The sequence below is a fragment of the Schistocerca americana genome, chromosome 5 (assembly GCF_021461395.2).
Source record: "Schistocerca americana isolate TAMUIC-IGC-003095 chromosome 5, iqSchAmer2.1, whole genome shotgun sequence".
In the NCBI taxonomy this organism is placed as follows: domain Eukaryota; kingdom Metazoa; phylum Arthropoda; class Insecta; order Orthoptera; family Acrididae; genus Schistocerca; species Schistocerca americana.
In genome coordinates, this window is record NC_060123.1 from 440,875,617 (window position 1) to 440,891,367 (window position 15,751).

The 15,751-nt window shown below is 40.9% G+C and overlaps 1 protein-coding gene across 1 annotated transcript in view; it reads left to right on the forward strand.

The window, feature by feature from the left end:
* LOC124616069 (transcription initiation factor TFIID subunit 6) overlaps window positions 1-15,751 on the forward strand; it is a 125,783-nt gene that overhangs the window by 16,225 nt on the left and 93,807 nt on the right. The window contains exon 3 of the mRNA XM_047144306.1: window positions 6,504-6,657. Coding sequence (XP_047000262.1) covers window positions 6,504-6,657 — 154 coding nt within the window. The remainder of the gene's footprint in view (window positions 1-6,503; window positions 6,658-15,751) is intronic.

The following is a 15,751-nucleotide window of genomic DNA, read 5'->3' on the forward strand; positions in this document are numbered from 1 at the left end:
CACACCCACATCTGGCCATCCTGATTTAGATTTTCCATGATTTCCCTAAATTGCTTCAGGCAAATGCTGGGATGGTTCCTTTGAAAGAGCACGGCCGATTTCCTCATCCTTCCCTAATTTGAGCTTATGCTCTGTCTGTAATGACCTCATTGTCGATAGGACATTAAACATTAAACTCCAAATAGGAAAACTCATCTACTACTTGACGTGTCTCATTTCCTAATCTAATTTGCTCAGCATCGCCTGATTTAATTCGATTACATTCCATTATCTTTGTTTTTCTTTTGTTGATGTTCATATTGTATCCTCCTTTCAAGACACTGTTTATTCTGTTCAGCTGATCTTTCAAGTTCTTTGCAGTCTATAACGGAATTACAGCATCATTGGCAAACCTCTGAAGTTTTTCTTTCTTCTCCCTGGACTTTAATTCCTACTCCAAATTTTTCTTTGGTTTCCTTTATTGCTTGTTCAGTGTACAGATTGAACATCATCAGGGTAGGCTAGAACCATGTCTCACTCCATTCTCAACTGTAGCTTTTCCTTGGTGCCCCCAGACTTTTATAACTGCCAACTGGTTCCTGTACAAGTTCTAAAAAGCCTTTTGCTCCCTGTATTTTGCCCCTGCCACCTTGAGAATTTTAAAGAGAGTATTGCAGTCAACATTGTCAAAATCTTTCTCTAAGTCTACAAACGCTATAAACATGGGTTTGTCTTTCTTTAACCTATCTTCTAAGAGAAGTCATAGGGTCAATGTTGCCTCACATGTCCCTAAATTTCTCCAGAATCCAAACTGATCTTCACCAAGGTCGGCTTCTACCAGTTCTTCAATTCTTCTGTAAAGAATTTGAGTTAGTATTTTGCAACTTTGATGTATTAAACTGATAGTTCAGTAATATTGACACGTGTCAGCACCTGCTTTCTTTGGAATTGGAATTATTACATTCTTCTTGAAGTCTGAGGGTATTTCGCTTGCCTCACACATCTTTCACACCAGATGGAAGAGTTTTGTAATGACTAGCTCTCCCAAGGCTGTCAATAGTTCTGATGGAATGTCATCTTCTCCTAGGACCTTGTTTCACCTTACACCTTTCAGTGCTGTGTCAAATTCTTCTCACAGTATCATAACTCCCACGTCATCTTCACCTACTTGCTCTTCCATTTCTATAATATTGCCCTTAAGTGTGTCTCCCTTGTAAAGACCCTCTATATACTCCTTCCACCTTTCAGCTTCACCTTGTTTGCTTAGAACGGATTTTCTATGTGAGCTCTTAATATTCATACAATTACTTCTCTTTTCTTCAAAGGGCTCTTAAATTTTCCTGTAGGTAGTATCTATTTTCCTCCATGTGAAATTTGTTTCTGAGTCCTTGCATTTGTCTAGCTGTTCTGGCTTAGCCATTTTGCACTTCTTATCAGTCTCATTTTTTATGTATTTGTATTCCCTTTTACATACTTCATTTGCTGCTGTTTTATATTTTCTCCTTCCATCAGTTAAATTAAATATCTCCTGTGTTATTCAAGGACTTCTACGAGGGACTGTCTTTTTATGTATTTGATCCTCTGCTGGCTTCACTATTTCATCTCTTAAAGCCACCTATTCACCTTCTACTGTATTCCTTTCCCCTGTTCTGGTCAACTGTTGCCTAATGCTCCACTCCAACTGAAACTCTGTCTAGGTCCCATCTTCTCAGTTTCCTACCTTCTTCAGTTAGAATCCACATCTGCCCCTGGAAATGTTTTACCATTTAAAATTTGGCTCTGAAATACCTGTCTTACCATCAGTACAGTATGAAACCTTCTGGTGTTTACATTGTACAATTTTCCATGTGCACAATCTTCTTTCATGATTTTTAAATGGAGTGTTAGCACTGATCAAATTATGCTGTGTGCAAAATTTTGACAGCCAGTTTCCAATTTCATCCTTTTCCCTCAGTCCATATTCACCTACATTTTTTTTTTCTTCTCTTCCTTTTCCCACTATCAAATTCCAGTCCCCCATTGGAATTTAATTTTCATCTCCCTTAACTATCTGAATAATTTCTTCATCATACATTTCTTCAGTATCTTCATCATCTGTGGAGCTAATTGGCATATAAAATTTTGACTACTGTGGTGTGTGTGGTCTTCATGTCTATCTTGGCTACAGTAATGCATTCACTATGCTGTTCATAGTAGCTTACCCGCATTCTTACTTTCTAGTCCATTATTAAACCCACCCTTGCATTACCCCCATTTTTTATCTTTTATATATAGTGCTGTTTTCTCCTGACCAGAAGTCCTGTTCCTCCTGCTACCGAACTTCACTGATTCCCATTGTGTCTAAATTTAACCTATCCATTTCCCTTTCTAAATTTTCTGCCCTACCTGTCTAATTAAGGCATCTAACATTTCATGATGCAGTCCGTAGAATGTCAATTTTGTTTCTCCTGATGATGACATCCTTGTGAGTAGTCCCCGCCCAGAGATACTAATGGGAGACTATTTTACCCAATAGGATGCCTTCATCATTTAACCATGCAGTAGAGCTGCATGCCCTTGGGAAAAATTATGAGTGCAGTTTCCACTTGCTTTCAGTCATTCACAGCACCAGTACAGCAAGGCCATCTTGGTTTATGTTACAAGGCCAGATCAGTCAATCATCCAACCTGTTGCCCCTGCAATTGTTGAAAAGGCTGCTTGCCCCTCTTCAGGAACCACATGTTTGTCTGGCCTCTCAACAGACACCTCTCCATTGTGGTCGCACCTCCACTGCGGCTATCTGTATTGCTGAGGCACACAACCTCCCCACCAACAGCAAGGTGTGTGGTTCGTATGGGGAGATCTGTATCATTGTCAGTTTGGTGATTGTAGGAAGGCAAGGGGGGGGGGGGGGGGTTAAATTGTAGAGAAAGGCCAAGTGATGAGTGCAGTAAGTAGATTTAGATTGGTGTAGATCACTAGCATGGAGATCTGCCTCAAGTGAGTCTGTGGACTGGAGACTGATCGCTTCATCTTCAAATCTTGAAGAAAACAGAGAAATGATGTTTAATTATTTGTGTTGTCTTCATTGTTATGGAAATATGTGTTCTGCACTGAGCAAACTTAATTTTATTCCTTAGCATCAAAACTTGTTCCAGTGAAGTTTCACTTTTGATATAGTGTTCATTTATTTTCTCAGAAATGCCTGATATGGTGTTGAGATATTCATATAATCCTTAAATCTCACTTTTAATCCATTAATAACTGTTAAAGAAGAAAATTTAGTTTGCCCAAGCAGACCCCTATTTTCATAATTACTGTATATAGGGTGATTCTGTGAAGATGCTACAAACTTTCAGGGATGAGACAGAAGAATAAATGTATCAATTTGAGGTAAGGGACCTGGTCTGGAAATGATTGAATCTAAAGTTATAAGTGGAAACCATTCTGATACCTCTAACATTGGAATACATGTTCAGGTACTGTTGTTGCTAAGACTGGTAGGATAGGCTCCTTTCAGAGGTTGTAGTATGGACCAAAACAACAACAAAAATGTCCAGTAAACATGGGCTGTAATATGCATACCTTAAAAACTATGAGCACTTGTTCATTTTCATCACTGTGAAACACATCTCTTCTGCTGAACAAGGGGCTTAGCTCTTAATTTATGGATTTTAGAGCCCATACATATTGGAAATTTTTTCCTTGTTTCAGTCCGTACTACCTCCTCCAAAAATATGGAAAACCAAGGAGCTTGCAGTAGAAGAGATGTATTTCACAGTATAGAAGAAGAACAAGTGCTCATAGCTCTTAATGTATGCATTTTAGGCTCCATGTTTATTGGGCATTTTCTTCCTTCTCTGTTTCAAACTATCACCTCTGGAAGTCCCCTACCCTACAGTCTTAGCAATAGCATTACTGTTACATGTATTCTGCTGTCAGAGGTTTCAGAACAAGTTTCCCTTATTTCTCTCGACCCTATTGTTTCTGGACCTTGTTCTCTTACCTCAGATTGACACATTTACCCTTCTCCATCCTCACTGAAAGTTAGTAACATCATCATGGAATTACCCTGTATATTTGGAAGCAAACACAGACAAAAAGTGAGCTTCAACCCCAAGATGAAGTTGTTAGCTTTTTGAAAGTGTAATGATACAGTCACTTCATTGCCACAATGTCTTTTACATTAAGTTGTTACAATAGCTTTATTCACATTGGATTGCCACTGTTATTCAGTGTGATATGTTTGCAGTCTGAGGCTGAAGACCACAAAACTGATGATTATGTATCTGCCATGAAAATATTTTACCAATTGCCTAAAGCCTAGTTTATCCTGGAGGGAACACAAGTGAATGAGCACTAATAAACAAAGAATTCTCTTCGGTGTAAATGGTAGGTGAGCTCAAGCTAACAGGATTTGGTCTAGGGCAATTCACATTTGCTGCTGCTGCTGATATTCAGCTGGTTGCTGACCTTTCAGTGAATTGTCAAAGGAAATTCACACATTCTTCACCTTGGTACATTCACACAGAGAGCATTCGCAGTTAGGTTGCTTCATTGCCAACAGTGTGTTTGATACAAAAAATAATTCCATGCAAATAAAACAGTTTTTCATCACCGCTTTCAGCACTTGCTACGGCGGCATAACTTCACACTACCTGCACCTTTCCCAGTGGGTGTGAACCCTTCACCACATTGACTTTGTGAAGCGGCCAGTGTTGACCTTTGCCTTCACTTGCTTGCTAAGGACACTATTCCAGTCTCGGTCTATCATCTTCAGTTTCACAACCTTCGCAATAGTACCTTTGTATGCACTGATGGCTCTCAGACTGACCATGGGGTCAGGTGTGCCTTTGTTGTTGACACCCACGTCTTTCAATATCGGTTTCCAGCACACTCCTCAGTATTTACAGCCGAGCTCTCGCCTTGTATCAGGCCAAGGAGTACATCCAGCGACACACCCTTTTGAATTGTGTCCTCTGCTCAGACTCACTCAGTGCCCTTCAAAGTCTATGTGCGCTGTACACTGCCCATCCCTTAGTGCAGGTGGCGCAGTGGTTCCACACTGGACTCGCATTCGGGAGGACGACGGTTCAATCCCGCGTCCGGCCATCCTGATTTAGGTTTTCCGTGATTTCCCTAAATCATTCCAGGCAAATGCCGGGATGGTTCCTCTGAAAGGGCACGGCCGACTTCCTTCCCCATCCTTCCCTAATCCGATGAGACCGATGACCACGCTGTCTGGTCTCCTTCCCCAAGCAACCAACCAACCTTAGTGCAGCGGGTCCAGGAAAACTGTCAACTGCTCACTCTTGGTGGAGCCAGTGTGCTATATCTGGGGTTCCTGGCCATGTCGGTCTGCCAGGAAATGAGGCTGCTGCCAAAGCTGCGGTCCTCGTACCTCAGCCCCTGAGTACCTATATTCCCTCAGATGATATCTGTGTTGCTGTCTGTCAGGAGGTGGTGTCTCTTTGGTATCGCCAATGGTCCTCCCTTCACGAGAATAAGCTGTGATGTATTAAGCCTCTCCCAGCAACGACCTCCTCTCAGCCATTGCACTGGGAGGAGGTCATTTTAACTAGGCTGCTTACTGGGCACTGCGTTTTTAGCCATCTTCATTTGCTAAGTGGTGCTACCCTACCACTTTGTACTCATTGTGACCAATTTTTAACTGTCTGCCACTTCCTGATGGAAAGCCCATTTTTTAACCGTTTACATTCCTGCTTGGGTTTGCCATCTGTGTTATCGGGCGTTTTAGCAAATGACGCACAGCCTGTCGACCGCGTCTTCCTTTTTATCCGCCAAAGCAATATGGCGAAGGCCATTTAATTTTTAGTTTTGGACCTCCATTTCTGTATGGTGTCTTTTTTAGCTCTTTTCCCACATGCCTGTTTTTAGCTGTCTTCTATTCTGTCAATTGGAACTCACATATAGTTGTTTAACTCCTCTCTGTGTTAATGTTCTATAGTTTTGACTTGGGCATATATGACCCCAGTTGTTTTTTCATTTTTGTGCCCTAAAGCAAAACAAAACCAAAACAAGTTTTTCATCATGGCAGTAAGTAGTGTAATTGAATGAAATGTGTATGCTGATGATTCTAGTGGGGGGTGAGGGGGGGGGGGCAATAATGCAGAGTTCGGAGCTCGTACTGTTCTAATGATGGATGCTCATTCTCTCATGCTGTCTTCCATCCCACCAGTATAAACCTTTGTTCTAGGGTGTATGCAAGTTGATAATGCTGAACATTTGTTAATTGTTCTGTCTTGCTTGCTTGCTTCAATGTTCTTTCATGCGCTCCAGTGTAAATGACATGTAGTGCAGGTTGCATATATACCTGGGTCTACGTATGCATGCTGAAGTCCATGGTAAATTTCAGTAAGAGGACTAACATTTTTTGTTGTCCTCTGAGCAGACAAGAAGGTATTAAGTGGATATCATTGTAATCTCATTTGTTTTATAGTCAATGGTTGTACATCCTGAATTTAGCAATACTCTTTCCTTTTCATTCAGCATCCTTTATTAATCAAGGTAAACTCATTTTTCAGCCACTTTATGGAATATATGCACCAGACCACATTCCTTTCCGATTTGCATCTGGTGGGGGTAGAGAGCTTCATTTCATAGAAGAAAAGGAGGTTGAACTGAATGATGTCGTCAATTTACCCCTGCCAAAATTACCTCTGGAAGTGTCATTACGAGGTATGTCTTTTGTTTATGTTTTGCTTTATTCAAAATGATTATTGCATGTAGTTGTTTTGAATTTTCTTGGTTTTATACATGGACGTTAAACTGTATCCAATCAAAAATGGAAGAGAAAACACAATATATACTGAGAAAAACTGAAATCCCATTGTTAGTACCAGTATTTTGATAAATTCTTTGTGCAGCTCAAACAAGAAATAGCAAAATAGAACCAAAAATTACTGACTTTCTGTGGTTAATGACTTCCAGAAATAAAGAAATGTGAACTGATCATGTGTTAAGATCCACAAGCAGTAACAAACCATGGAGTATTAACCACATTGCATGTTATCAGAGAAACAGAAGTGTCCCATTTGAATGAATTAGAAGCACTATTGCTGTTTTTGAGAAGATTGTTTGCTACAATTTTCATTAATGCTAATTTATTCAAAACGGGTGGTAGGAAACTAAGTCTGACCTATTCTTACTGACTCTTTATTGAAAGTGGCTGTTAATATGTCCAAGTAAACAAGATCAGTGATAATAGCCTGTGTGAAAAAGAATTACCGATACACTTTTCCATCTCCTCATTGTACAAAACTCATATAAGTCATGAGTAGACTGTGGAGTTTTAGGTCACTGAGAAAGCATTTTAGCCACCTAAAATAGGCCCTTTCAGTACCTCGTCTAGGCTATATAAAACCTGAAATAGGCCCTAAAAAGTATTCTGCAGAAAAACTAAACATAATGTAAAATGCACATTGTTGACATGTGAGCATATTATTAGTCATTAAAAATAAGGTAAATGAAAATCAGACTGATGGCAGCACTTCTCAAGGAAAGCTTATAAAATAGGATTTTCTTAGTTTTCGAAAGGGGATGTTTGCTTCCACAATAGCATGACACAGGTCAACTGCAAAGTTGGTTCTTTTTGGTGTATTCATCAGATGTCATTGTGAAACGTGTTTGCTTTAGTTTTGGTTTTAGTTCAACATTTGCCTTGTGTAATATTCCATCTCAGATAAGTGGGACTTTTTCATTCAAAACTAATAAAAGAAGGAAGCGAGATGCTATATAGAATTGCATATAAAAGCATTTGATATTTTTAAAGCAACACTGCCACTTAATTTGATCAAAATAAAATTAAAAAAAGAAACATACAATACAGTTTAGTGATTTTAGTTTTCCAACTAGCCTGTCACTGAACAGATTTTTGTCACAACTCAAATCTTAAAAAAAGAGATCAGAACTTGGTGCATCATTTTAAAAACATTTATGCTTTGTCGTACAGGTATGGCATTTTCAAATTGTTTACCTTTCCTTTTTGTCAAAATTGAACTCTGCTACTTAAAAATTATAATCAAAGTGAACAGTTGAGTCCCAGTCTCTCATACTCTAATTTTGAACTATATTTATAAATTAATCTGCTTCACAAATGCTCTGGTGTCAAAAGATATGACAAGAAATTCGCAATTTTGAAGTGGCAGGAAAACCTAAGAAACATAAAAACATAACAGCTAACCTCTTTGTTGCATGCTTGGCAGAATATAATTTTTCCATCTGTTGTATAGTGTGGAAACTCTGGTAGCCACAGTTTTATACAACTAGACTTTCAACTAGCAGATTTCAGCATTCTCCTCTGTTGAACTATTTGCGCACTGAAACTAGAATGGGTTTTGAACAATGAACATCTTACACTTCATGCATCCATCAGTACACTCCATACTAGTTCAATTTGGTTGTTGGACAACAAAAATTTGACAATGGCCTCACTTTTCTACAATGAGAGAGTGTGTGTAACTAAGGAGTGAGGTGAAGCTTTTTACTTCAGTTGCTACGCAGCGTTAAGTCTCCTCTGTGTTGTTGTTGTTGTTGTTGTTGTTGTTTTTCTTTTATCTGATGTCAGTTCAAGGTCTATGAATTACTTTCTGTGTGGAAACAGGCAGTAGACCAGGGCTATATGAGCTACAGACATTTTTTTCCAAAATATCACAATTCCAAATTGGCACTAAAACCTAAGAAGCATACAAACATAACTACTAACGACTTTGTTGCGTGCTTGCCAGTCTTGTAAGCAAATCTAATCTTATAAAAATACAAGAATTTTAAGTTAAATGAAAGAAGTAGGTATCTTTTAGGATGTTATAGCTGAAATAAGCAAAAATAGGTGTTAATGTCGAAAAAGGCTGTTTTAGGTACTATAAAAGTGATGGTTTTGAGTTTAATTAGTCATGAAATGCGTAAATACAATTTATTTGCAACTATGAACTCAGGAAAAGAAAAAGTTTTTAACTAAAAGTCCAGGGTCTAGTCAGGAGTTTCTTTCTTATGAACCACATCAATGTACATCTCAGATGCTGGCTGGCATTAAATGTAGACTTTTCCTTGTAAATGTAGTCATATCACTGAACTCTTAACTTGCCAGTTATCCCATCCACTTGTTATAGTTCTTGTATTTCGGTGCAGAAGGTATGTTTTGGGATGCTTACTCAACTTGTTGGTGAACTACATTTTATATGGTTTATAGCAGGCCTGTTCAGGAGGCGGACAGACAAGCACAAGTGCTCATGCTCGTTCACTACCTGAGTAGTGAGTGTTCACCGCTCACAGTAAAATGAATGTGGCTGTCAGGCATCATTATATAGTGCAGGAGAAGTACAAAACTGTGCGGTGTTTTCAGCAGAGAAATGACATTGTGTTAAGTTCACTGTAGTTTTAAATGCAAGCATATATACTTAATGGCCCAGTGCTTAAAGTGGAGAGTAGCTCTTTTAAAATCAATGAAAAGCACCAGTATGATGAGGTTAGGAACTTCAAAGCAAAGGTCAGTCACACTAGCATCAATTTATAACACGTCAGTGCATGCCTAGCTACAGTTAGATATTATGGACCTGCTGTATGACGGACAGCTGAGTGATAAGTTTAATAATAAAATAAGTCTTTTAGACTTGTAAAATATTGTCTTTAATATAAATTTCCATAGCTTCACAAGTTAGCAACTAAGATTATGTTCATATTTGGCCCTACAAATTTCTGCAAGCAACTTTTTGCAGCACTTAAGAGAATGAAATCTACCTACAGAAGACTGACTTCAATTTAAAAGCATATCCTCAAATTAGCAGTGCTCAGAAAGTAGCACAAGGCACTGATACTTTAGTGAAAAACAAAGTAAGTAGTAGTCATTGATATGCAGTAGTTCGGTGTGTAACGTATGAATAAGATAGTTACAAAATTCAAGTTGATGTCAATATAAGCTTCATCCGAAAAACATATTCATCATGAGGCTGCATCAGTCGTATCAAATATAATGTTTCATATTTAGCTGCCCCAAGTTCTTTGCACTAGAAATTTAAAAATTCTAAGTTTCATTTCATTGCCATTTTTCATCAGTGTTACAGTTTTAGGAAATAAATTTGCCTCAAAAGTCATTAGATAGACACCGTGAAATGATACACCTCCATATAACTATTAGTGGCCATAGAATAGACTTATTAACAGTAGTTAATCGTGCCGAGTGTGACATACCTTGTTCAGATTCCCCCTCCCCTCCCCTCCTCTCCCCTCCCCACTCACCCCATCCCATACCCTCCCCCCTCCCATCACCTTCCTTCCCCTCCTCTACTGTCTCCTCCTTTCCTCTTCCCCTTCCATTACTCACTGTGAATCAGCTGGTTGCTCACTGCTGAGATGTGAGAGTGAGCCAGCTTGCATGAGCAGACCAGTGAACCGGCTTGGTTTAGAGAACAGATTTTTTAAATTGAACTCTCCACATGAGTAACCTGCCAGATACAGACTGTGTAATGTATGCATTCAACCATAAATGGACAGGTAGCATTGAAAAGTAGTTCTTAGTACTTTCTTTGAAACTCAACTCGAGCAACTGGTTTGTCAGCCCACACATAGCAGAACTATTTTAGGTCTAATGGCTGCAGACCGACCTGACTTTATTGACAGTACTTTGAAAAAAAAAAGAAACAAAAAAGGGCTTGATCGCAAAATTCTTTATTAAGCGTTGCGCTTTTCAGAATTTCATCATCAGACAGAAGCTGTGGAATGAAGTATATAAGAAAATATGCGTAAGTATGCATCTCAGTATTGTAATATAGAGAGATTTCAATTAGTATATGCCTACACAAGATGAGATTTTTGTTGTATTCAGTCTGTGCGCTCACTTTCGTGAGCTTTGTACTAAAGTCTGATTTTTATGTAAGTACAGTACTACTTGAAATTTCTATGTATTGCAATAATAATGCTCAGAAAGGTGGTTGAGAGTAATAAATTAATTAGGAATAAAGAGATGCTTCACTGAAAGCAGAAGCGCTGTGTCATTGACAGATACACAAACAAAAGTTTGCTAGCTTTCAGAATGAAATTCCTTTCTCTAGCTGTGGGAGAAATGCGTGCGTGCGCGCGCACACACACACACACACACACACACACACACACACACACACACACACCTGTCTCCCTACTTTCGAGTAGAATGAGCACAATTTAGGGAGACAGGTGTGTGTATGTGTGTGTGTGTGTGTGTGTGTGTGTGTGTGTGAGAGAGAGAGATTTCGACAAAGGCCTTGTTGGCTGAAAGATCACTTTCTGACAGTCTTTTTATTGTGCCTATCTGTGACTCAGCATCTCCGTTGTATCATGAGTAGCAACTATCCTTTTCATAATATTGTTACATTCCAGTCTGGATTTTCCAATTGTTAGATTTTGCATGATAGATGCCAGTTATTTTTGAACCACATTGAATGACAGGCGTGCTTTCTGACATGATTTTGACTGAGCCAGGTCTCAACAAGATAAACAATAATAATAGAGAGGGAAAGTTGCTACTCACCATATAGCAGAGATGCTGAGCTGCGATAGGCACAACAAAAACATTCACACAATTATAGATTTTGGCCATTAAGGCCTTTGTCAGCAACACACACACAAACGCAACTTGCGCACACGTCTGCAGTCTCAGACAACTGAAACCACGTTGCGAGCAGCAGCACCAGTGCATGATGGGAGTGGTGACTGGGTGGGGGTAAGGAGGAGGCTGGGGTAGGGAAGGGGAGGGATAGTATGGTGGGGGTGGCGGAGAGTGAAGAGCTACAGTTTAGACGGAGGGCAGGAAAGAAGGTGGGGGGGGGGGGGGGGTAAGTTGCAGAAAGGAGAGAAATGAAAACAAATTAAAACACTGGGTGTGACGGTGAAATGACAGCTGTGTAGTGCTGGAATAGGAACAGGGAGGGGGCTGGATGGGTGAGGACAGTGTAACAAAGGTTGAGGCCAGGAGGGTTACAGGAACATAGGATGTATTGCAGGGTAAGTTCCCACCTGCGCAATTCAGAAAATCTGGTGTTAGTGGGAAGGATCCATATGGCAAAGACAGTGAAGCAGTCATTGAAACAAGTGATATTATGTTTGGCAATGTGTTCAGCAACAGGGTGGCCCACTTGTTTTTTGGCCACAGTTTGTCAGTGCCCATTCATCCAGACAGACAGCTTGTTGGTTGTCATGCCTACATAGAATACAACACAGTGGTTGCAGCTTAGCTTGTAAATCACATGACTGGTTTCATAGGTAGCTCTGCCTTTGATGGGATAGGTGATGTGACCGACTGGAGTAGGCAGTGGTAGGAGGATGTATGGGACAGGTCTTGTATCTGAGTCTATTACAGGGATATGAGCCATGATGTAAGGGACTGGGAGCAGGGGTTGTGTAAGGATGGACGAGTATATTGTGTAGGTTCAGTGGATGGCGGAATACCACTGTAGGAGGGGTAGGAAGGATAACGGGCAGGACATTTCTCATTTCAGGGCATGATGGGAGGTAATCGAAATCCTGGCAGAGATTGTAATTCAGTTGCTCCAATCCCGGTTGGTACTGAATTATGAGGGGAATGCTACTCTGTGGCTGGACTGTGTGACTTTGGGAGTTGGGGGAACACTGGAACAATAAGGCATGGTAGATTTGTTTTTGAACAAGGTTGGGAGGATAATTACAGTCAGTGAAGGCTTCAATGACACCCTCGGTACATTTTGAGAGGGTCTGCTAGTCACTGCAGAAGCGACGACCACTGGTGGCTAGGCTGTATGGAAAGGATTTCTTGCTATGGAATGGGTGCCAACTGTCAAAGTGGAGGTAGTATTGCTGGTGGTTAGTAGATTTGATATGGACAGATGTACTGATGTATCCATCTCTGAGGTGGAGGTCAACATCTAGGAAGGTGGCTTGTTGGGTTGAGTAGGACCAGGTGAAGCAAATGGTGGAGAAGTTGTTTGGGTTCTGGAGGAATGTGGGTAGGGTGTCCTCACCTTCAGTCCAGATAGCAAAGATGTCATCAATGAATCTGAACCAGGTGAGGGGTTTAGGATTTAGGATTCTGGGTTTTTAGGAAGGATTCCTCTAGATGGCCCGTGAATAGGTTGGCATAGGATGGTGCCACGTGGGTGCCCATACCCGTACCCCGGATTTGTTTGTAGGTAATGCCTTCAAAGAAGAAGTACGAGGGTAATCCCAAAAGTAAGGTCTCCAGTTTTTTTATAAGTACATAGACCTGTTTATTTCTATAGTGGTTTACATCAGTTTACAGCTTGAACATTTAGCTATTTTTCGACATAATCACCATTTCTATTGATGCATTTTTGTAGACACTGTGGCAGCTTTTGTAGATGCTGTGGCAGCTCGCTGCTATGCTGTTCAGAAAGTTATGAACCTCTTCTTTCACCTCGTCATCGGAGCTGAATCGCTTTCTGGCCAAATGTTCTTTTAACCTAGGGAACAGGTGATAGTCACTGGGCACCAAGTCAGGACTATAGGGTGGGCGGGTGATTATGTTCCACTGAAACTGTTGCAGGAGATCAACATTTTTTTCCGAGCAATGTGTGGGCGAGCGTTGTCATGGAGAATGTGTACGCCTTTGCTCAACATTCCTCTTCTCCAGCTCTGAATTGCCCATTTGAGTTTTTTCAGAGTCTCACAGTACCTGTCAGCATTAATTGTGGTCCCAGCGATTCAGCTCCGACGACGAGGTGAAAGAAGAGGTTCTTTCTGAACAGCATGGCAGCGAGCTGATATGACATGGGCATACAAAAACTGCCACAGCGTCTACAAAAATACATCTACAGAAATGGTGATTATGTCAAAAAGTAGCTAAATATTCAAGCTGTAAACTCATGTAAACCATTGTAGAAATAAACAGGTCCCTGTACTTATAAAAAAATAGGAGACCTTACTTTTGGGATTACCCTCGTAGTTGTGAGTGCGGATATAGTTGGTCATGGTGACTAAGAAGGAGGTTGTTGGTTTGGAGTCCATAGGGCGTCTGGAAAGATGATGTTCAATAGCAGTAAGGCCATGGGCATTAGGAATGTCAGTGTAAAGGGAGGTGGCATCAATAGTGATGAGCAGGGCACCATATGTGGCAAAGAGACAGGAACTGTAGAGAGTCAGTGGAGGAAATGGTTGGTATCTTTTATATACGAGGATAGGTTCCGGGTAATAGATTGAAGGTGTTGGTCTACGAGAGCAGAGATTCTCTCAGTGGGGGCACAGTAAACGGACACAATGGGTCATCCAAGGTGGTTGGATTTATGGACTTTAGGAACCATGTAGAAGGTGGGAGTGCAGGTAGTGGTAGGAGTAAGTAGAGAGAGAGAGAGAGAGAGAGAGAGAGGTGGACTCTGGGGAGAGGTTCTGGGATGGGCCTAAGGATTTGAGTAGTGACTGGAGATCCTGCTGAATTGCTGGAACAGGATCACTGCGGCAAGGTTTGTAGGTGGAAGTATCTGACAGCTGATGGAGTCCTTCCACCAGGTAATCTTTGCAGTTCAAAGCAATGGTGGTGGAGCCTTTGTCTGCAAGTAGGATTATAAGGTGGGGATCAGTTTTTAGATGGTATAAAATGCCACTGTTCACATTAGGAGTCGTATGTGAAAACCCAATCACTCACCACATGGATGAAGTGTTGAGCAGCTGAATATCGTCCTGCATCTTTCAAACATTCATTCTTCCTTCCAGCACACACTTGCAGCACTCGGGCACACATGTGTAACTAAATTCTCCTGTCACCATAGCCTTACTGGGGCAGGAGTTTGTTGAACTGAGTAGATTAAGTGAACGTGGAAAGGTACAGAATGGTGAGAAAAAGGCAAAGAATTATGATTGGGGAAGAGGACTGAAATTTGAAGGCAGAGAAACTCAGGGGAGTAAAACTTCCTGGTAGATTAAAACTGTGTGTCGGATCGAGACTTGATCTTGGGACCTTTGCCTTTCGCGGGCAAGTGCTCTACCATCAGAGCTACCCAAGCACAACACATGACCCGTCCTCAGTTTTAATTCCACCAGTACCTCATCTCCTACCTTCCAAATTTCACAGAAGCTCTCCCGCAGACCTTACAGAACTAGCACTCCTGGAAGAAAGGAACTGCAGAGACATAGCTTAGCCACAGACTGGGGGATGTTTCCAGAATGAAAATTTCACTCTGCAGCAGTGTGTGTGTGCTGATATGAAACTTTGTGGCAGATTAAAACTGTGTGCCAGACTGAGACTCGAACTCGGGATCTTTGCCTTTCGTGGGCAAGTGGCAGAGCTCTTGCTGGTGAAAGGCAAGGGTCCCGAGTTCCGAGTCTCGGTTAGGCACCCTGTTTTAATCTGCCAGGAAGTTTCACACCAGCACACACTCTGCTGTAGAGTGAAAATTTCATTCAGGGGAAGGTGTCTGGAGAATTGGGAAGGGGGAGCAGGATAGAAGGCGGCTATTACATCTACCTATAGGTTGCTGGTTGAAGCTTTGTGAATATATGTCACAAGGGATTTCGTTTTGAAAATCCTATCATATCCTCATTCTGAAACAAGTATAAAAATGTAAAGACTAAGCACCTTTGTTGTGTTTTTGACTGGTTGTTCACCTTGGGAAGTTGTTGTTGTTCTTGTGGTCTTCAGTCCAGAGACTGGTTTGATGCAGCTTTCCATGCTACTCTATCCTGTGCAAGCTTCTTCATTTCCCAGTACCTACTGCAACCTACATCCTTCTGAATCTGCTTACTGTATTCATCTCTTGGTCTCCATCTATGATTTTTACCCTCCACACTGCCCTTCAATACTAAACTGGTGTGATGG